This window comes from Dermacentor silvarum, chromosome 1 (assembly GCF_013339745.2).
Source record: "Dermacentor silvarum isolate Dsil-2018 chromosome 1, BIME_Dsil_1.4, whole genome shotgun sequence".
Taxonomy (NCBI): Eukaryota; Metazoa; Arthropoda; class Arachnida; order Ixodida; family Ixodidae; genus Dermacentor; species Dermacentor silvarum.
This window is the reverse complement of record NC_051154.1, coordinates 77,428,514-77,450,898: the sequence shown is the minus strand read 5'-3', so window position 1 is coordinate 77,450,898 and position 22,385 is coordinate 77,428,514. Positions and strand designations below refer to the sequence as shown.

The following is a 22,385-nucleotide window of genomic DNA, read 5'->3' as shown; positions in this document are numbered from 1 at the left end:
TGAGCAAAAGCATAGACATACGGCTGTTGAAGGAGATGACTGGCGACTTCTTTGCTCTATCGGAACACGCCAACGCCGACTGCCTCCAGTCGGCGTTGGCGTTGCGACCTCACTACACCCGTGAGGTCGCAAGAAACGAGCTGCTGGCGCGACCTCCACTCAGTGGCCCCAGGAAGATAGCGCAAATTGACGAGTGCCTTTTTCGCGTCGAGCAAAAGTACAATGGAGGCCGCCTAATGACGGGCGACAACGTTCCGCTGAGCCACCAACATTACGGTGGTGTTAAAGATGGTGGTCCATGGGTCTTCGGCATGTTCTGCGCGACCGAAGGGGTGCTGCGACTTTTCAAGGTCGACCGACGAAAGGCGGCGACACTAGGCGCCATTATTGCAGCCAATGTTCAACCGGGGACCATTAATATTGACGAATTGGCCGCATACAACTGTATCCCAAATTTAGTGGATGCTAATGGGGCTATGCATCAATCTGTATTGGGAGACAGTCAACCACAGCGTGAACTTTGTGAACCCCATCACGGGCGTTCACACGCAAAGAATATAAAGTTATTGTAAAAGAAAAAAAAAAAAAGTGAAGCGCCACCTCGTCAGCGGTGAGCACAGGGCAACTGCACCGAAGCTGGAGTCCCACCTGAGATGGATGTGGTGGCACTCAACGGCCACGTGCACTGCAAAGACCCTTTCTTGCGTTTGTTAGAAGGCCACGGATCGCTCGGGATACCCAGTATAAAAATTCTTTCATTCCTGCGGTTGTTAGAAGCCATCGCTCGGCGCTATCCAGTATAAAGGTGCATCATAAAGTAAAAGAAAATAAAGCGTATTTTTCTGACCCTTGTATGAGTGTTTTCCGGCATTCCTGACTGCTTACACGGTAAGCGCGCGGCAAACCACTTCTGCGCTAGCCGACGCTCACTTCGTCTCGCAGCCTTACTTTGGCGCGAGCAGCGAGCGATCTGTTTAAAGCCTAGTGTGAAAACCAGGCGCACACCAATCTGTGCTCGGAAATGCTAGCGCAAGCACGTAGCGAGCCGCGCCAATCCAATCCAGAGGAAGAAAAAAAAAAAAGAGAGAGGGCGAGCGTCCCCTCGTGGTATAACTACGAATTAGTCTAATACACATTCAGTGTACACCTTGTAATCTTTAAAATGCTTATAACCCACGTTAATGTGACTAATAATATTGTACTGAACGCATTTATTTCATAATTTGCTTTCGCCTATAATGCACTCGTTGGAACGACAGACAAGTGAAAGAAGGCACGACCATGCACCGACTGTATCATCACGTGAGCTGAGCTCCAGTTTGTCGACCGCCCATATGGCAACGCCCAAGGGATGATAGCCACCCAGAGAGAATCTAGATAAACCAATGAAACTGGAGGCGTGCCGACGGACAAACTTTGTCTTGTTACCATTAGTTCTTTCATCTTGGGGCGTCGCCAGAGCTCGTGAAGATCCCGAGTTTCGTCAAACTCGGCGCATCCTGCATAGCACCCCTGACGTCAAATTTACGTAACCACCGACGCAAGCATCGGGCGGTGACCCGCAGCGTTGTCTGAACAACCCAATCAAACACTCTCCTCGTTTATAGGAGGTCACCTTTGTTCGCTTTCAAAACCAATAACATTGTCTACACTCAGCGGTTTTTCTTATCTAATTGGCGGACAAGAGGCGAGGAGCACGCTCTAGTGGAGAGGGTTTCGATGGGGCCGAGCCAACACAGTGAAAATAATTAACCGCACGAAGAGGGTGGTGCCGGCTTCTCTGATTGGTCCGCTTCGCCTTACTTAGCTTACGGTGGCTGGTCGAAAATTGCGGCGGCGTGCAACGGAAGGATAAGAATGCCGCTAAAACGGATCCTCAGCAAGCAAGAGTTGGCAGAACGATGTCGTATACGTGCGGAAAGGGCTCAATAACGTTTTACTGCCACGCAAAAAAGGTTTATCATTCGCAAATAAATACATGCTCACCGGCAGGTGCGAGTAGCGAGGGCCTGAGCGATCGGCGGGCAGCCATCTTCTATTCCTTTCGGAACGGGGTAGTCTGTGGCTATTCAGAAAAAAATTTCAGTTTTGTTCGGCATACTAATGCATTATTTTCGCGTACACGTCACTTTGACGTGGTGAGTTTTCGCGGTTTTGTGAGGTCGCGTGACAGACAGGCGAAGTGGGCGCAGCCCGAAAACATTGGACCAATAGCAGAGGGCTAATGGTGAAAAGGCGTTGAATCAGCAATGATTATTTTTCTTTTGTGCGGTTTATTCATGCATAATCAGAGTGTACACGTTATATCAGATGAGGAGCTATCGTGGTTTTCGTGACGTCGCGTGACAAACAGGCGAAGTTGGGAGTGGCCCGAAAATGTTTTGACCAATCGTGGAGGCTGATTGCAGAAATTGGAGTCAAAACAGTTTGGAATCATTTTACGTTATAGCGCCCCAAGGTAGACGAAGAGTGTTAAACGCCATGAAAGCACGCAACTACGTGCGTCGCTGACCAGCCACGGTGTCTTAGCGGCAATGCTGTTGCGCTGCTAAGCACGAGGCCGCGGGATCAAATCCCGGCCGCGGCGGCCGCATTTCGATGGGGGCAAAATGCAAGAACGCCAGTGTCCCGTGCATTGGGGGCACGTTAACGATCCCCCGGTGCTCAACATTAATCCGGAGTCCCCCACTGCCACGCGCCTCATAATCAAATCGGGGTTTTGGCACGTAAAACCCAGAATTCAATACGTGCGTCGCTCTTGTCTTCTCGCCTCTCAAAAACTGCTTGTACGCAGTTACGCGGCACCTAGTACACGTCTATATTATGCCTGTGTCTTCAACGAAATGTTAAATGCCTTCAATGCTTTTTCGCTGTGCTGTTTTCGATGGCCAAGTGTTGAGCAGTTTTTACGAGCGCTAAAGGTCGGTGGGAATCGGCGTGTCGTTCTTGTTCTAGCTGCCGTCTATGCTAGCGTGTCCTGGGCAATCGAGGAGCAGATGGCGAACAAGCTCGTCGTCGTTGCCAAAGGATCAAACCGGAGACGACGCTCATTTTATGCGGTATAGGTAAATGTTTTGTGTATGATACGTGTACCAAGGCGCAGTCGATGAATTAGTGTCTCGGTACTTCCTGAAAGGTCTACACCCAAGTGGTTCTCCGGTCCTTTTCATTACCCCTTCTACCTTCCTTATTGCTCGTTCTGAGCTGCGCTACAAGCTTACAAGTCATGGTAAAGAAACGTTTATCCTCATACTCCATGCGACCCGAGTTGCGTTGGTTTGTAGCGGCCAGGTGCAACCTGATCTATACTGTTCGTACAAATGCAGATTGATCGCCTACTTTTCTTCAACAATATGTAGAATGGGTGTCTCAGTATGTGTGTTTAATTTTCTACAAATCGTTAGCGTCTTGTTCTGGTCCAATTGAATGGAAGATAGCTAAAATAACTCCAGTCTACAAATTTCGTAATAGGTCCGACGTCTCTAATTACAGGCCAATTTCTTTTACTTGTGCTGTCTGTAAGCTCCTTGAACATACATTTTTGATGCACATGACCACATACCTGGAACAAAATCCCATTTTGTCTTCGCCTCAACATGGATTTCGTAGAGGACGGTCCACCGTAAAGCAGCTATTACAAATGTTACATGAAATATACCTTACTATAGGTAGACAGAAATAGAGATCTCTTACTGCTAGATTTCTCGAAGGAATTTGATCGCGTTTCCTAGAACAAGTTAATTCATTCACATTCATTGGACACTCGGTGATGTTCCCATTGTACAATGGATAAAGGGTTACTTATCTAACCGATGGCAGTTTGCTCAGGTAGGTAGCGAAAAATCCTCATTAGAACCTGTCACGTCAGGATTACCCAAAGTAGCGTTTTGGAGAATAGATTACTTCTCATCTACATAAAAATAATTTACCCTCTACATGTCAAGTAAAATGCCGTTGTTTGCGGGTGACTGTATCTTTATCACGAGATCAGCTAGGCAAGCTATCACGGAATAGTTAATAATGCACTGAAGTCTGTTTATACATGGCACAATAATTGGCAAATATCCTTGAACCTAAAAAAATCTGTCTGATTAGCAATAACATGAAAAAAAAAATCAAAAAAAAAAAAACATCACAGCCCCTTTCTTAAAGAAAGATGGTTGAACGCGAAGCTTTCTCCCATGCAAACTGAATCAAAGTCAAAGTTCAAAGCCAACGACCACGCAATGAACCTAAGAAATGCTGAGCGACCCGATGCGATGCATATGGGATTTGATTGCTTGTTTAGGATTGCATTTTTTGAACGTTGAAGTTGAATGAAGACACATTTCGTTAAGTTGCATAGCCTTTATTTTAGATCATGTAGCCGTTGATTACGCGCATACACTCACAATTTAACGGACGACTCTATGCACTTGCACAGTATTGCCTTGTGAACGCTGTGGTAGACGGTCAGATGCTCTGCCGTTGCCGATACACGGGATCGGCCTTACAGGCACGATCGCGCTCGCGCTTACGTTCGCGTACGGTAGCCTCTTCTGCCGTGCGCTGCACCCGCGGCCTACCCATGGTGACGGCCGGGAATGCATTGCGTGACGCGCGTAACGCAATACAGATATATACAGTTCGTCTGGGTAGCGTGGCGTTGCAGTTCCCATTGTTCTTATCGGTACAACTGCGAATGCCAACTGTAGTGTTCGACGATACGTATGTCGTGCGCCGTTCTTCTATTGTGTGCGCAGATGCGCAGATAGTTCCATTGCGTAAGTTGGCTTTCCTGCAGTGCGTTTTCGGTGCTCACGGACGAATCAGTGAGGCATAGAAAGCTTCGCTTTAAAAGAAACGCCTCTCCCCCGTACCTACACCGTTGACAATACCCCGGCCTTCACTTTATTTAATAGGCACAAACTGGGATACGCGATCATTTTCTGGTTTCCTTATAACAAGCTACTCATATCAAAATTAGAAAGCATACAATGTAAGGCAATTAGGTTTATGCAGTCGAACCCGGATATATCAAATCTGAAGTGGATCACAAAAAAGTTCGGTATATAGGTAATTTGATATATAAAAAAATTATACAAACATTTTCAAGGAGATTTTACTTCTGTTCGTTATACACAATCATTCGTTATATATGGGTTCGATATATCCGGGTTCGACTGTATTTAATAAGCGCCAGCGAACTAATTCTTCGACAGACCTACTCAACTCAGCCGGTATGCTAACTATGCAAAATACAGCAAAGTTATTACAATTAAAGTTATTGTTTTAATTATTGCATGGTCAGATTAACGGTGATACGTCCAGGTTTATTTCATATGCTAACACAAGACCTACAAGCCATAACCACTCACTCATTTAGCTTACTTTTTGAAAATGTACTTAAGCACATAACACCAATTAGTGCTTAATTTTTTTTTCTTTTCCATTTTTTTCTTGCTCTGTATCCTTGACATGTCTTTGCGTGCTTTTGGCGTACGTGATGGTATGTTTGTTGTTCGTGGAGCTGCGAAATTTCCTTCTTTAGTAATAATGTTGCTGCACAGGCACACTGACTGTCATGTTACATATACACTTTATACGATGTATACCGCTCAAGTATTACCTCTTAAGTGTTTAACGTATTTGTGATATGAATATTTTTTTTCCTTCTCGCAATTTCCTGTAGTACAATATTTATGCACGTGACCTTCCTGCTATGATATTACATGAAATCGTCAGTATTGTGAAATGAAGAAATGAATGAATGAATGAATTCATTAATTAATGAATATCTCCTAAACCCAGGAACTTTTGCGTGGTGTGGTTATTCGCGTGAGACAAGCGCCTAAAATCACAAATGAACTAGAAGGGGTGTACACCTGCACTCTGCAAAACCGTACTGCGGAGCTGGTCAGTGTACCATATCTTCTCCGTACCTGAGGGCAATCGACAACGGTACACGGTACTGCGGAACCTCGGCGCAGGAATGGCAAAGTTTCTGAAACGATATCCTGCCTCGATTTTGTAATATCACATAGATATTGCGGGTATTTTCAGCAAAGCTTCCGTCATATATCTTCCGCTGCCCTGATGCAAGGCTAATAAAACTTACCACTTTGTTTCAAGAACATCAAGCGTACATGGACTTTTGGCGACGGTGCTTTACGCACACACAATTTACCGTTTTAGTAGGCGAAAGGAAGAAGAAAAACAAATAGTTCACGCGGGGAACAAAGCATTCCTGAATATATATAGTTAGCGCGACAAAATTGAGATCACGAGCGCTAGAATGGCTTTGCCTTGCCGAGCTGTGAGCCTTCTTTTCCCGGGGTTAATAGGCATGCAGTGGTGCCGCCTGCTAATATTATTCCCGTCGCCGAGGCGAACGTCCGAGGCAAAACAAGCTCGCGCGGAAGAGCGCCGCGCCCGCCCTCGGGTCGCCACCGTGACAAGAAGGGAACCGTGCATGCGAGCGGGTAAACATTGTCCAGGCGGGCCGCGAAGGGACTGCTTCGAATCAAAATTGGGGCCGGTCATTAAAGTTCAAAGTGGCGCGGTCGGGCCCAATAGAGACGCATTGATCGATTAACGGCGCACTAAAGAGGAGACAGGCTGCGTCAGTGGCCATCCGCTCGGAGGCGGCGGCGGCGGCATGCATATGAAGTTGTACGCGCTCTTTTCTCCGGATGCATGCGACCTGCGGCAGCCATCCATTTTTGGCATGACTAGAAATGAGGCATTTGCAGGATCCCGCGCGCCGTGCGTGCGCAGCCTGTTTCTCTGGCGGTGCTCCCGCGCGCGCGCGGCCAAATTGATGGAGCCTTCCGCGCGCACGCGGGCCGCCGCCGCCGCCGCCACAAATGAACGCATCTGACAGTGACGCATCGCCGCCGCCGCGCCGGACGTCTGAATGACCAATGGCCCGGTCGCCTGATATTTATCTCGGCAAAGATACAAAGAAAAGCAAACAGCCCCGGCGCTGCGCTCGGCAAGGTGTCGCGTGCGGAGCCCGCAGACACGTGTACGGCCGGCGTCGGGCGAGCGGCTCTCCTTTGGGTCTTCGCTGCGCGGAGGCGCACGGCTCGGACGCCTGCGATATCGCTTCGCACTTGGTGGGGAGCTGTCGTGGGCTGTTGTTCGACACCGCGTTCGCGCTCCTGCATATTTCGCGGGCGACGACAGGACGGAGTTATAGCGCGGCCGCATATGCATGCTCCAGCTGAACTAACTTGTTCGCCCATTCGTACCAATTCCGCGTGCGCGGGTCGTCTCCAAGATGCTGTGACCGCGACAAGCATTGTGCACTGGCTTCCTTCCGCTCCGCGTAGGCACCCCGCAAACGGGCGTCCCCTGTGCGAAAGCTCCGGAGAAAGCGAAGCTATAGGAGAAGAAGAGCGCGTCAGTGGGATAAATGACATAATACTTATAGAAATATCGCCCTCAAGGCTGCTTAAGTGGGGTCAAGAAATATTATAGCATCAGAGACAACGCACACGCGCAGTGCACAGACTCGGGTTCTTCTCTCTAGACGCAGCTATAGGGCAGATCTGGGTCCACTATTTCCAAAGCTCTTTGTATTTTCGAGCATCGATTACATTGTTGGCGTCGCGCCATACGATGTGGCCCGCCAAACCATCTGAGCGCAGGTGTTGGCGTTGAGCAAGCAGCGCAACAAGAGGCGCAGCTGCATGCCGTCTATAACGCCACATTACGTCACGTGAGCTGAACGTGGAAGGTATGTTTGAGAAATTAGTGGTAGATTCTGACAGGGCGCACGAACAGGCATAACCCGTGCACTTAGATGTAGGTGCACGTTAAAGAACCCCAGGTGGTCCAAATATACATTGTGTAACTAAATTTCGGAAAGAGTATTTTTACCAGAGTGCTTAATATGTCCTATAAGTATTCCGGCTGCCCCTTGAGTTGATACAATGTTTATTCAAAATCGTGCATGACCTTTAAGAATTTCTGTTGGGCATAAGTTTTGTCTGAACAAAAAAAAAAAAGTTCTCTCGCTCTTGCGCCTCACACTTGGATCCGTCGCGGTATTGCAATGGCTCCCCACGACGGTTTACCTATATACGTTACGCACACATGGTTTCAATGTAGCCTTGATTTCAATCTGAGGCTAATCGCAAACAACGAAGACAGAAGGCACGGCTTATGTACGGGCCATCTCAACACTGAAGTGAACAATGACTGTAAGCTCCGCGACAAGGATCTACGGGACGCTCGCGCACAACCTGAGCAGCATACAGCCCTATACGGAAAGACGCTTCCATCTTCGCGACATGCCATGGAACCCAAGGCAATCGCACTGCTCATCTGTTGTCATGCTCGAGTTGCTCTTGCCGCTCGAAAACCCACCCACGTGCGCGCACACAAAAATTGTGCCGATCCATTTCTATCGTAATCGTAGTGCCTGACGCGTGTTTATGCTTTCCGTTTATGACTGCATGCAGCGATGAGCACGGGTTGCTGTTGACCCCTTGAATGCGATAAAGGATAATGAAAAAAAAAAAAAAAAACGAAACAGAAGAAGAACAAGCCGGGTGGTACGGGGGCTTTGCTATGCAGACAACACAGCTCGCCTGTTTGCACTGTTGAGCAGATGTCTGGATCTCCGAGGAAGGCATTCGTGCCCTTGCAATCGCTAGCGGCCATCTTGAGCGCGTGAATAACCGTCGCCGTCTTTGCTATTCGAACGGCTGCGTCCAAAGCAAACACGCGCGGCCTGCAAGCTTCTGTAGAGAACAATGGAGAGGCGGCGCTCCGTCGTTCCGTAACGACGATGTCGTCTCATGGATCCCAATATAAAATAAGGAATCGCAGCTGAAGACCGACGTTACTGGAGCAGCGAGTGTGCAGCCGCACTGGCTTAGCACTGGGCTGCTGGCGTAGAGCGCTAATTCTGACCTTGTCGGAGCTGCAATAGAGAGGAGGACGCTTCGGTTATAGGCAGCTGCTATTCTCCGTGAGCCAAGCGATATGGGACGGTACGACAACGTAACGCTAACGGTTTCCTCTCTTCCGGTAAGACTGGCTGTTAAGGCATGAGGGCTGGACAATTCTAGAATACCAACCGAGAGTCAATGAGAAACGTGCGAAATGCATTGGTGTGCCAGTTTCCAAACGCCTCCAGCTAGCAGTTGGGGATGATATTGACGGCAATGCCAGTGCCTTTGTTACAAGAATTTGGGGACGGATATCTTAAAAGTGGTGATATAGTCTTAAGATTTCTGGCTGAGCAGACGTGACTTGTTTACTGCTTGGCTTCAATTTCTCAATTGCCACATGTGCCCTACAGTGAATAATTAAAAATGTAATGAGTGTATCTTTTTTTTTCTTAGCTGCCTTGACATAGCGATTTGTCGTGCGAGTAACGTTCGCCTCGTCAGGTAATCCATCTGAACAGGTTGAATTGCACTATATATGCCCCATGCGGTTTGTTAAAGATCTGTTAGATGTTTTATGAAAAGAACAGTTAGTGACGCTTGTGTTTTTTATATACTTCACAGGGGCAATCCTGTTGTCTTAAGAGAGTGTCATACGTGCGCTGCAGTGACGCAATAGCCCCACCCGCTGTTCTTGGCCTAACTAGTCGGCTCGCAGTAAGAATTTAGTTCGGATGGATATTTGGGACATTAGTGGCATTTTTGGGTTTCATGTCGCACAAATGTTTACAATACCTGCATGCTCTTCGCCCGACATGTCAGCATTCCTGGCGCACTGTGAAGTGAGTGCATGTGGTGAAAATGTAATAAATCCTTCATCTGAATTCCCGATGCGTTCGTAATAGTCCCATGCCACTGAACGGTAATCACATCGTTTCGTCAACTGTTCGTCACGTACGAACAATTCGTTTCTTACGATCAATTTTTGCGTACGAAGGGCTCTATACGAATTCGGCACCTTGTTTCAAAAATTTTGCCATTTTGTTTCACTCAAGCGTTTTCAACCCTGTTCACGTTGAAAAGTGACATCGTACACTTGTGCGAATATAGTAGTTGTCAGAGAAAATTATATAATTCTTGTCAGTACTATACTTTAGTAGTTGCGTCAGCAGGCTTCGCCTCATTACTGGGTTGTGCTGCCAGAATGCACTCTTTACGTCAGGACATTGCTTTACTATACTTCAGGGTTAATTTCCCATTTGTTTTCCTTGGCTTCAATGTCTACCCGATTCGATATCAGATTTAATATCGAACAATTCAAATTCTCTAATTCTTAACGCGTATCCTAGAGTGTTCTCTACAAGCCATTTGCTACAATTTTCAAGTTTGTCAGATTGTCAACAGATTGTCAACAAGAGATTTCACCAGCTACCGCTTTGGTGCAAATCACGGACTGGCGCCAGCTGACTCGCATACTACTTAAACCTGCGCACAATAAGGCCTGTGAGTAACGCATTGGCGAAATGCATACCCTGCAGGACATTGCTTTTCCCCCTTTTTAACACCGATAATCAATAACTGGAAAGGTCACTCCTTCTTATGTACTTGCTTTATTAACTTTGTAATGCGACTGCGTTCCAAAGTTGCAAACACACTGATATTGCAATGTCAGCACACACTGCGTAAATTAGAAGTCGTGCATAAGTTGCTATATAAAAAGCAAGTAACGGAAAACATTAAGAACCCTGCAAAACAAATGTATACATCAGAGATTCAGAATAAATGAGAACTCGGTCAACTGCACAAGAAGCGGTTTACAACAAAAACAACAAAAGAGAAAAACGACAGGCACAATCGCATATACAAATCAGGAACCAGACGCTCAGTACAAATGTAAAGGCAAGTGCGGAAGAATTCACAGATGTCTGTTTATCGGGGGGGGGGGGGGGGGACTACTGAGCAATAGCGCTTCAAACCGAAGTAAGAAGACCAATTGTACTTCAACGCTTATCTTAAGTGCCAAAAAAATACAATGAAAAGAATACATAACCGGCGCTGAACTTGTCTTCTTGTTTTCTATTTCCGTTTCTTCAGCGCCGTAATATGCCAAAACATTCAAGACAACTAGCTCAACTTTATGCCATAATTAAGTAGAATCTTTCATTGTTATGGGGATGTGTGATCGCCATAACAGATTTATTCACGGCATTATGGGCATATGTGTTCTGTATGGTTACCTGTAAGCGACCACCATTGTAAGTGGAGCTCTACACTTAAAATTAAATGGATTCCTATTTATCAAATAATGCAGTTTTGAACACACTAGCTCAGTCCTATCAGAAAGTAAAGTCAAATTAAGTTCGGCCAACGTATCACTCAGCCAGTCCTTTAGTCTATTTCTCGATAAAATAAACCTGACTACTCTCCTTTCGTCATATCCTAACTTACCAACCTAAGTAACTCCGGTTGGTCTCCCAAAAAGCTTCCGTATCTTTATGATGTAGGCCAAACGAGAGTTAAATGTGTTGCTAATTTGTATTTTGAAGGTGGTATACTTCCATCTTGTTCTTAACATGCATACTTTTTTCTTCTGCGCTTCAGAAGATTATTAATATGAGCTTTGGCTAAGAATATCCAATGCTGTAACACCTAAGTATTCAAGATGCCGTGCATGTGTTGACGCATATATGTATTTATATTTCGTAATGAAAGGAGAATATGTCCTTAGGTTTCGTTGCTGGTCTAACATGGTAAATTTTCCTGTAGTTGATATTCGTGTCCCACTAATTGCAACGGTCGCTCACCGTACGCAGCGCCGAATTAAGTGCGTCGTGAGATTCGAGACTCGCTACTTTTGAATACATCAGATAGTCGTATGCGAAAAAGCCAACTGTTATGTTGCGCGAAACCATATCTGCAACGTCATCATCATATCACTAAAATAGAACAGGGAACAAGCACAAAGCCACGCGGAACACCTGACATTACGATTAGACTCTGTAATTTTGTGCTCTTGATGTCAACAAACTGCATTCTGTTAGAGACGTATGATTTAATCCATTTGACTATGCAGTCCTGTCGGAGCCGAGATACATAAGCCTTTCTATCAGCTCATCATGTACTATTTGTTGCAGAAGATGCTTGCAAGCGCGGTCACAGAAGTAGAAGACGTGCAGCATATTATAGTAGTGCTGTTATTATCAGCGCTGGATTGATTTCGAAGTAGAGATAGAAGTGAAACCTTCTATACGCATAAATCAGATCATGTGCTAGCCAGCGCAGCATTTTAAAACGAATTTATGCGTAATCTAATGGCAGGCTACTTGACCTGCTGGATATTGTGGAAACTAATTATTTGGAGTTGCTTAATCGAAAGCGTTGCAGCACATGCAAAACTACTGTGCGACACAAGCAAATTTCAGAAAGAACATGAAATTTCATGTATAGCCCCTAAAAATGAATTCGGAAAGCGCAAGACGTGGTGATTTTTAGGCTTTCTTTTTTCTTCATCACCTAGATTGAAGCGAGCTTGAACATGATAAAATGTTAAAAAACTACTATCACAGATGTAATCTGATATGTATCAGCGAATTCCATTGGCCAGGGAAGGAGAGGCGGCACGTATCAAAATCAAACGCCGTAATTATTTGAGAACTTTAAGCACACGCACGCCCGCACCCACACCCACACACACAACGCGCGCATGTATGTATGTATGTATGTATGTATGTATGTATGTATGTATGTATGTATGTATGTATGTATGTATGTATGTATGTATGTATGTATGTATGTATGTATGTATGTATGTATGTATGTATGTATGTATGTATGTATGTATGTATGTATGTATGTATGTATGTATGTATGTATGTATGTATGTATGTATGTAATGTATGTATGTATGTATGTATGTATGTATGTATGTATGTATGTATGTATGTATGTATGTATGTATGTATGTATCGGTTTTCTCAGCAGCTGCAGTTCTTTAAGAGTCTCGATTTTCCGAAAGTTGCCGTACTTTCAGGCGTGCTATGCACCTTCACACCTCTGTATAGAGGTGAACAGACGGTCTACGCTGCACTAAAAGCTTGTAGGTGTGTTTAGTTATAAAATGATCCTGTCCTACGTCACTCGCCGCTTACGTCTTACGTCTGTCTTAAGTCACTCGACTTTGAGCTGAGTCCGGCCAGGACGGGGGTAGTCATGCTTTGCAAATCCCGAGACGCCAACTCCAGAGAGTTTGACTCGTGAACTGTCGTCTTCATAATGGAAGTCACCTTATTCGCGCGATGCTGCTCGTGAATGCTAGCTTCCCGTGCACACCACTTTCACATGCACATACTTTCAATATAGGGATGGTTGCTTTCTTTGTTTTAAATTTCTCTCTGGCGCTTCGCTCTCTGTTGCTTGATCACACGCCGGTGTAATGGGCCTTTCGATCATCATCCAAAATCGAAGCACTTAAATTGGCGCCGCGCAAGACGGAGCTGTTGGCACCGCGTGATGAAGCCGTGGTGTGTACCGGTAGGCGTCTGCGGCTACGGTATTACATTTTGCTTCGACTCGACTAGGCTGTCTGCCGTCTCCGTTACCGCTGTTTCTTAATTTTTTACATTCGTGATAAAATGGATCTCTTCTCGTCTCCTGAGCGGTTAGCTCATTTAAGCCGTTCGTTCAACTCTCACTTGCCGTGGCGGAATTTGTGCGTCAGAATAAAGCGTCCGGCTGGTATAACTGCATAGTCTTAGTTGTATCTTGTACAGCCATGCAGCTCTCATGCCCACCAGTGCTAACTGTTTTTGTGACTCACTTTCGTTACACTGCCGTCCCCTGCAGTTTCCCCCCTTTATCATGTACTACGAGAGGAACGGCAAAACTCGCATCTACGGATTGTCGGCCTCGGTCATGGACAATGTTACGGCCTCCCTAAATATCAGGTGAGTTTGTCGACAGTTTGCTCGAATCAGTTGGTCTCTATAGCCTCAGCAACAGGAGCCTGCTTGTTAATACTCCAGGAGCAGCAGTGTTAACGCATTGCAGCAGAGCACGATCAGGTTACAAGCGGCTAAGCTACTTATAAGCCTGGACTAAATGCATGGAGCGAACTTTCACGACGGACTTCGCTGTTGAGAAAAAGAACCGGCGGTACGACGCTCAGTGTTGCGCTACCTGAAGCGAAATAGAGGCGGGTGCAGCCGGGCGTTCGCCGCGTCGCTGTCAGTGTGAACAGAAAGGGTACAAGCATTTTGGTATTGAAGTTTAGAGACAGCGAAACACGTGTTACTTGAATTGTTTTAAACGTCTCACGCTCCACTAACGTTTCGTGGCATCTTAGGTCCTATGCCTTGCCCATGAAAACAGCGGCGGCCCATGGATTATTGCTCCAATACCTCTCAGCAATTGGTCTTCTCGGAAAGCTTTAAAGAAGGTCTACTTTTAGAGATATCGAAAATCTTGAATTTTTAGCCCTTGTCTCAGCGGTAAATATCATGATTAGGTTTACTAGTCTCGTATTATATTTATTTTTATTTCCCTTTCTTCCACTCTACTCTGAAATATTTTAATTCCCTTCCCCCTCCGTATTCAGAGTAGCGTGTCAGCGGTCAATGCACGCCGACAAAAGTATGTATGCCTTCTAAAAAAAGAACTTCTGACTCTCTCTCTGGTATCAACGCAATGAACAAAGTAAATAAATAAAAACAATATGTTACCCTGACAGCCCTGCTAGTGTTGTCACTTTCAGCAAATATTTCGAATGGTACTAAAACATTTTATAACGTTGTCCCTGTTAAAAAAAAATCAGAAGAGATTCCACCACCTAAGTACGACGTCGAGCTTGAAGCTCTCCGGACAGCATTGAACCGGCTGGACTCTAGACCACTTTCGGAAATGGAGATCCTAGCTTTTCCAAGCTTGGACCATGGCCGTACGCGTCAGTGGCACAGAAAGCCGCGAAAGCGCTGTTGCAGTAGCTCAAGTCGACTGGTCTTGGCGACCGTGTGTAGACTCGGTGCGAACCTTAAAATATGCGCGAAACTGTGCTCTCTCTCTCTCTCTCTCTCTCTCTCTTTTCATCCCTATACGCCCTTCTACAAGTCAGCGTAGCAAACCGGACGTGCGTCTGGTTAACCTCCCTGCCTTTCCTCTCTTTTATTTCTCTCACTCTCTCTTTCCGCACACAGTTCTGCGCTAGATGTGGAAGTGTAAAAGGGAAGTTTTCCGGGCAATAATATGTGTCATCGAATGTATCTGAGACGACGTTGATATCTGTGTGTTCATAATGATCATTGGCATGGGTAAACAGAAAGAGACAGGAAGAACGTGAAGAGAGAAAGGGTGGTTGACCGAACGTGAATCAGTTCACGGGGTGGAAATCAGAACAACTCACACCGACGCTCAAACGTTGGGACGGAAAGTATGCAGTATGTGCTGGATACTTTCAGCTACGACATCGTGAAGCCTGTAGACATGTTGTGGGGTTCCAAGAGTCCGGAAGGCGTGTACGCGGGCATGCTGAGGGATACGGTTCTAAAAGTAAGTCGTTGAGGCTTTTATTGCCACCTCGTTGCCACATTATTCAGCTTTCCGGGCTAAATGCATAAATGGGCTTTCTTTCAGAGAGCGAACATTGGATTTGGCCCGTTCAATATGGAAGACTTCTTTTTTGGAGACGATCTTCTCATCTCGGACATATTCGACTACCCTGAAATAGGAATCACGAGTGGAGTTGAAGACATTGCCACTGGAAACTTCGGCATTCTCAGCGCATTTGATTTAACCGTGAGTGGACATTGCTCTCATGGAAGTCGGCAGAAAACGTTCCTTAATGACCCCGTTTTAACCTGTTCACTAAGTTATGCTTAGCGTTTGTCTATAGCGTTTAAAATGGCGTTACATTTGCGCGACTGTGTTCATAGCTGTAATATCGACAACGCGCTAACCGTGGTTTATTTCGAGGCTAGATACTTGGTGAGCAAGGCTATCGAATGATGTTCACAAATTTCACAAGCCTGATGGGTCGGTTACAGACGTGGGTCTGCCTATTGATCTCGATGATTGCACTGAGCCTCATAATACCTGCGCTGAAGCACACTTCTGCCAAGGCCGACGGTGAGGTTCAAAAGCAAGCGGGCAAGGTTGCTTCCATCTTCTGGGCCTTGATCAGCAGCCTCTTGGGACAAGGTAGGTGGCTCGTTCTTGCTTGCATTCAACAGCCAAATCAAGATTGCTTCGCACGACCTGTGACTCAACGATTGCATTAACTTTTCGCTCCTTCCTCCACCAGTGGAACGCACACATGTATACTCGATCACTCACGCGCACACACGTATCCATTCATGTATGCCAGGTATATTTTACCTGCACGAAATTATTATTTACTATGAAATTTCCTCCACGAAGAAATGACAGTGCCCAGATTGCTAACAAAAATTAATTATAAACTTTTTAATTATCAACAATAGGGCTCATGTTGCAATTCCGAAATTAAAGCCGAGTAGTATAGTCCAATCACGTCTGCTTAGCAGAAATTGTATCATAAGAAGCCAACAAACAAACACACCAAGGACAGCATAGGGAAAATTACTTGCACTTATTAATTTAATTAGAGAAATGATTAATTATTGGAAATGAAAGTGGATGAAAAAACAACTGGCCGCAGCTAGGGCACGAACCCACCGTCTTTGCATTACGCGTGCGATGCTCTTACTGTTGTAGCCAGGAAGGAAGAGCGAGACGGCCAGACGAGGAGTCACATACGCACACGTTTAACAGTCTCCCAGACGTGTTCTATCTCAAGAAGAAGAAGAACACGCTCTGCCAGATCACCGACCACGCGCAGTCACGGGGAACTATGTCTCCCCGCTTTTGCTAGATGACAGCATGTACAAGATCTCCTCAACAGAGCAAACGAAGTTCGCTGCAGCAGGCGGCTTCACGCACCTCCCACTTCTAGTATGCATGTGGGAAGTATCTTGGCAACACGAATGGGCGTCTGCTACACCGTCACTTATACAGACACTTTCTGCGTTGGTTTTAGCAGGGGAATAGCCAACTAGCTGGGTCCTGTTCTTGCGTACAGCACCATGGGTTACAGCACCAGTAGGACCGAGGCTCATTGGCTGGGGCTTGTACTGTCGCTTTGCGCTTGAGGTCTGTCAACCAGACGTTGTGTCGGTAGAATAGCTCCGGCAGGTAGCGGACTCCGTGACGTCTGTCGAAGTCTTCTCTTTGACGTTTTCGGTATTGTTCTCCGAAGTTCCAATTGAGCTAACGCGGCCCCGTTTTCCCGTCGACTTTCTGGGGTATTTATGTTTATCTACGAGAACTAAACCTGGGAGTGTTAGCCAGCGCCACCACTGCCTAGCTTGACGGCGGATGTGGAACATCCTTTCTTCCGCAGGCATCACGTGCACGTGATCTTTTTGTGTGAAGGCAAAGAATACAGCGCAACTTTCAACATATCTGTCCCCGAATCTGCCAAAATATACATTGGCGTTCTAGTTAAGATTGCCCCGAACTGCTACAGGAAGGCTTATTGGAACCTGTTAACTAGAAGACCAATGTATCGTAGGGAAGATTAAGGAGTGATGTCTAGAAAGTGGTGCGATTCTTTGCACTTCTGATAAGCAGACATGACTTCACTGTAGCTCGGTTTCAATTTCGCAGTTGCAAGATGTGCCCTAAAGTGGAGATTTAAAAAGTTGATTAATGAATCTTTTTAACTAGCCACCTGGACATTGTGATTTCTTACCAGGGAATTTTCCGATCTTCCAGAATTGCATCTGTAAAGGTGGTACAGCGTTGTCGCAAGCGTCTTTGTAAAAACCAGCGCCACCACTCACGTGAGTGGTGGCGTTGGTTATAGCAGGGTGGGTAAAAAAAGAAATAAACAGTTTCACAAAACAGGCAAAACGTAAACAAAAATAAACAAGGGAGCAGGTTGAAGCTCTGCAGCCAGCACCAGGAATACAACATTTGAACAAGATATCAAGCAGTAAAAATAAAATATACAATAGAACAGTAAAGAGACGAAATGCAGTAACACACACTAGGTAATATTGTTACGCGCGAAGCGTTTACTTAAAATATGCAAGGCAGATCAGTCGGAACGGTTGGCGTTTTCCGGTACCGGTACAAAGGTAGCCAGCCGAACGTCGTCTTTATTTTCTCTACCGGTCTCCATGGTTGGCAGACTCCGTTGGCAGACGAAGCCCGCCGGGCTAGTCAGTCAGTCGTTCGTGGATTGTAAGGCTTCAGGCGGGCAACGTGGGTGACCTCGGTTTTAGCCGAGTGTCGTCCACTGTTTGTGAGGCGTGCAATGCGATAGTTTACCTCTCTGAGGCGTTCGAGTAGGACGTAGGGCCCAACACAGTGGGCCAAGAACTTCTGGCACAAGCCACTCTTCCGTAAAGGCGTCCAGAGCCACACAAGGTCGCCAGGATCAAAATATACATGTTGGCGACGACCGTCGTAGCGGATCTTTGACCGGTCCTGCGAAGCCAGGGTGTCACGCTTCTTCTGCTCGACAGAGGATCTTGGTAATAGAGTCAGTTGTCATGAGCGAAGTAAGGAAACATGGTGTCGAGCGTGTACCGAGTCTGACAAGTTTCTCACTTCCTCACAACGTCCACCCGTAGCTGGAACCCCACTCACCGCCGACTCGCAGGTACAACTACGTTCGATGGCCGCCGTATCTCGCGTTACGTGATCGGTGCGTGGCTTTTGGCCAGCCTGGTGATCAGCACGTACTTCACCACCCTCATCGTGGCCGCCCTGACGGTGCACGCTTCATTCGCCCGGATCGATTCTGCCGAGGACCTCGTCAAGCATCCCCACCTCAAGCCTCTCGTTCCCGCTGGAACGCAGGTCGCCACCATCCTGCAGGTTACGAAGGTTTCTTGTTGGACTAGTCGGGGCGTTTGATTGAATCATCGCGTTCTCTTAATATGTGATTTTTTTTTCGTTTCTGCATACTAGTCATGCCCAAGCAAGAACGCACAGGCTATAAAAAAACAACAAAAACCAACGTACGTAACCACTATCACAACATAAGAGATGCTCGCAGTCAGACTGACATGCCGCAGAGGCAAAACTGCAGATGGGAATATGTAGGCATACTAAAACCAGAAGTTGACGTCCTGTACATTGACATCGACTTCAAAGATTGATCTAGGTAGAGGAAACAGCATATGCTTCCGACAGATTGTTCCCACAGGCGAATGTGCATAGAAGAACAGACTACTCGTGCTCGTTATGTGACTAACGGTGGTCTAATCATTTATTGTGAGAAGGCAGTAATAAACGTTTGAAAGCGCCGTGTCAAAAAAAGACAACCATGTATTTTAAACAGAACTTGGTACGGTAACTTCAAGTTGATAGAACTCAAGTACAAAAACTGATTCATAAAGTTTAAGCTGGATAGAATTCTACGATGAGCTAGTGACTGACTATGAAATCTGGGTGAGCTATATTTACCCGCCGCTCACACCTCCTCCTCGTAGTCACTGAAGTTCGGTGTAAATAATAAATGTTAATAATAAACGACTAACACTAACCATTTCGAAACGAAAGGGAGAAAACATTTATGTGAGAAGAGCGGAAAAGTTAGTCGGAGAACTTTTGTGCCTGGCCTGCTACTCTGCTTTGGGGCAAGACTGAATGGGAGGGAAGAGGAAAAGAAAGAGAGTGTGTGTATTTAGGTGACAATGATGCGGTGCAGCAAGCTATCTGGTACATGGGATATATTGGTCTGGTGGTCATATATAGTATACATGACCAGTGCACTGGCACACCACATTAGTGTGGGCACACTGTGAACTAACAAGAGCGAATAAAAAGTGTAACTGCGCTTTTTGTATTCTCTGATATTTCAGTATAGCGCGCACACACACACACACACACACACACACACACACACACACACACACACACACACACACACACACACACACACACACACACACACACACACACACACACACGCACACGCACACGCACGCACACGCACACACACACACACACCACACACACACACACACACACACACACACACACACACACACACACACACACACACACACACACACACACACACACACACACACACACACACACACCTTGTGTCACAGTGGCGGATACTCAATCTTGGTGATTGGCCAATTAAGATAGGGCACATCATACCAAATGGTCCAAGAATGGGGGGGGGGGGGCAACCCAAAGATACGAAGAAGAAAGAAATCAAAGAAAAATCGTTGGCCCTTCCACTCCGTGACGTGTGTGTGTGTGTGTGTGTGTGTGTGTGTGTGTGTGTGTGTGTGTGTGTGTGTGTGTGTGTGTGTGTGTGTGTGTGTGTGTGTGTGTGTGTGTGTGTGTGCGTGCGTGCGTGCGTGCGTGCGTGCGTGCGTGCGTGCGTGCGTGTGAACGTGCGCTTTCACAAAGACGAATCCGCTCAGGAAAGCGAACGACCACAACTAAATAAATTCATTCTTGAAGCGGCAGCTGCTATATATATAGTAAGTGTACTCTCTATGCGCAGTATTCGAAGTCTGGAGTCTACCGTCAGATACAGGAAATGGTGGAACGACACCAAGGCGTGAGAGCTGTCCCCGTACTGTACAACCAGAACGACGTCGAGGATATACTGCGGAACAAAGCAGTCTTGCTGGTTGGGAAACATGCGTCCAAGTACGAGCTGAAGCGTTACTGCTCTATCCTGCGGGGTCGCTTCTACATAAGCCAGGGATCGCTCTTTATCTGGAAGAGCGTTTGGGTCGCCAACAAGGACTTTCCCTTGGACCTATTCCAGGAGTTGAACAAAAGGTAACTGTACGTACAGCACGCTGGGAGATGCCAGATACTTGTATAGGACACGGGCAGGTTTCCTCCTACAGGACGTGCATGTTTGTCAGCATCATGGTTGCGCGCTTGCCTCGTATGTGCGCTCTGAAACTTGTCCTGCTGTGTTCCTAAGGCCTAAAAAGCAGTGCATGCGCATGCTTTCTTTTGATCTCTTCTTGTTTAGCATCGCATGCACCTTGCAGCCTTTCCTCCATTAAACACACGCGTGCATGCAGACCCATAGAGGAAGTCGGCGTTATGGGCCCGTGGAAGAAAATATTGATGGAAAAGCGTCAAATGGCTCATTGAGCGAAAAAGCCTCGCGTCTGTCGTCCGTAGCAGCGAAACAGCACCTAAGCTCACATTGCCATTGTTTCTGACGACTCGTCCCGAGAGCGCCTCGACGGAGCAGAGCGGGCGAAAGGAATCACCTGCTGCTGCATTAGGGCGCCAGGCGTTGCGTGAGGGGAGAAGGCATCGCCGCGACGCCACGTCACCCTCGCTTTTCGCTCTCGGAAGACTGTGTTATCTGCGCGTTCCTTATCCACGCAAGCTCTCGCCTGCGTTCTAACTGCGCCTCGGTAAAGGCCAAATCAAAACGCGTCAAGCGTCTCAACGCGCTCGCTTGCCCACGAGGAGTTCATAACTCGAAGGACCGCTCAGCGGCGTAGTGCTTAGGTGTCCTCGGATTTTTTAAAATATATGCAAAATCACCATCGTGGACTGCTGAATTACTTTGTTAAACGCGGCGCTTCAAGAGAGAGAGAGAGAGAGAGAGAGAGAGAGAGAGAGAGAGAGAGAGAAAGCGACACGGTCCAACAACTGTGCTTCTCTTGCTCTCCGTAATTCACTGATGCAACGCTATACTGCAGTGAGTTTTGACATGCAGCCACCTGCTAGAAGTCCGCTTCTAGCAGGTGGCTAGACGCGTGCCCCGCAGCCACCAATAGACTGCGCCCGTCTCTCCGCATGCAGGGTCAAGTGGTGGATGGAGGCCGGTGTGCCGGCGCTGCAGTCCCACGTACTAGAGCCACCTGGAGGCGCCTGCTTCGCCGGAAACCAGCGCTCGAGCATCTACCAGTTTGACACCCTGCGCTTCCAGGATCTCACCGGGTTGTTCTTCGCTCACCTGGCCTCCTCGGCGATCGCGATGGCTGTCTGCGCGCTCGAGCTCTGTCTGGGCCGATGGGCTTGCGTCCGATCAGAGTAAAGCGGCTCGACCGAAAAGTCCCGCCGATGCCACGCGCCTTTCCAGCCATAAAGAAAAAAGAAAAAAAGAAAAGAAACCAGAGAGGAACGAAAGAGAACAGGGGCTGGTCCTTACCCCCAACTGTGGTCTGCGACATAACAAGTGACCAGTCGACACTCCGAAGCACGCGTCAGCAGCCACCGAGCTTCCTGTAACCGCTGTACCTATTAGGAAGGTTTTCGAAGCACATGTCACGGCCAAACAGTGGCGTCGGCGGATGTTGGGCTGGTGAGGTTGGCGCCAAGCGGAAATCACACTCAAGATACTCCTTCAGCACGAGTGTAACATTATAGTTCGTCATTCTTAGCAATAAAGACACTAATTACATGCACATACGAATGTCATATTGTTCAAATAAATCTGAAGCAAACAAAAAGTGTAAGCAGAGTTTGAAACTAAAGCTACCAACGCGA

At 46.8% G+C, this 22,385-nt stretch overlaps 1 protein-coding gene across 1 annotated transcript in view; it reads left to right on the top strand.

Moving 5' to 3' along the window:
* LOC119430988 (glutamate receptor ionotropic, delta-2) overlaps positions 1 to 21,933 on the top strand; it is a 46,450-nt gene extending 24,517 nt beyond the window's left edge. The window contains exons 2-8 of the mRNA XM_049664233.1: positions 13,722 to 13,822; positions 15,329 to 15,419; positions 15,504 to 15,665; positions 15,914 to 16,067; positions 18,553 to 18,770; positions 20,422 to 20,705; positions 21,699 to 21,933. Coding sequence (XP_049520190.1) covers positions 13,722 to 13,822; positions 15,329 to 15,419; positions 15,504 to 15,665; positions 15,914 to 16,067; positions 18,553 to 18,770; positions 20,422 to 20,705; positions 21,699 to 21,933 — 1,245 coding nt within the window. The remainder of the gene's footprint in view (positions 1 to 13,721; positions 13,823 to 15,328; positions 15,420 to 15,503; positions 15,666 to 15,913; positions 16,068 to 18,552; positions 18,771 to 20,421; positions 20,706 to 21,698) is intronic.
* Positions 21,934 to 22,385: the final 452 nt, after the last annotated feature.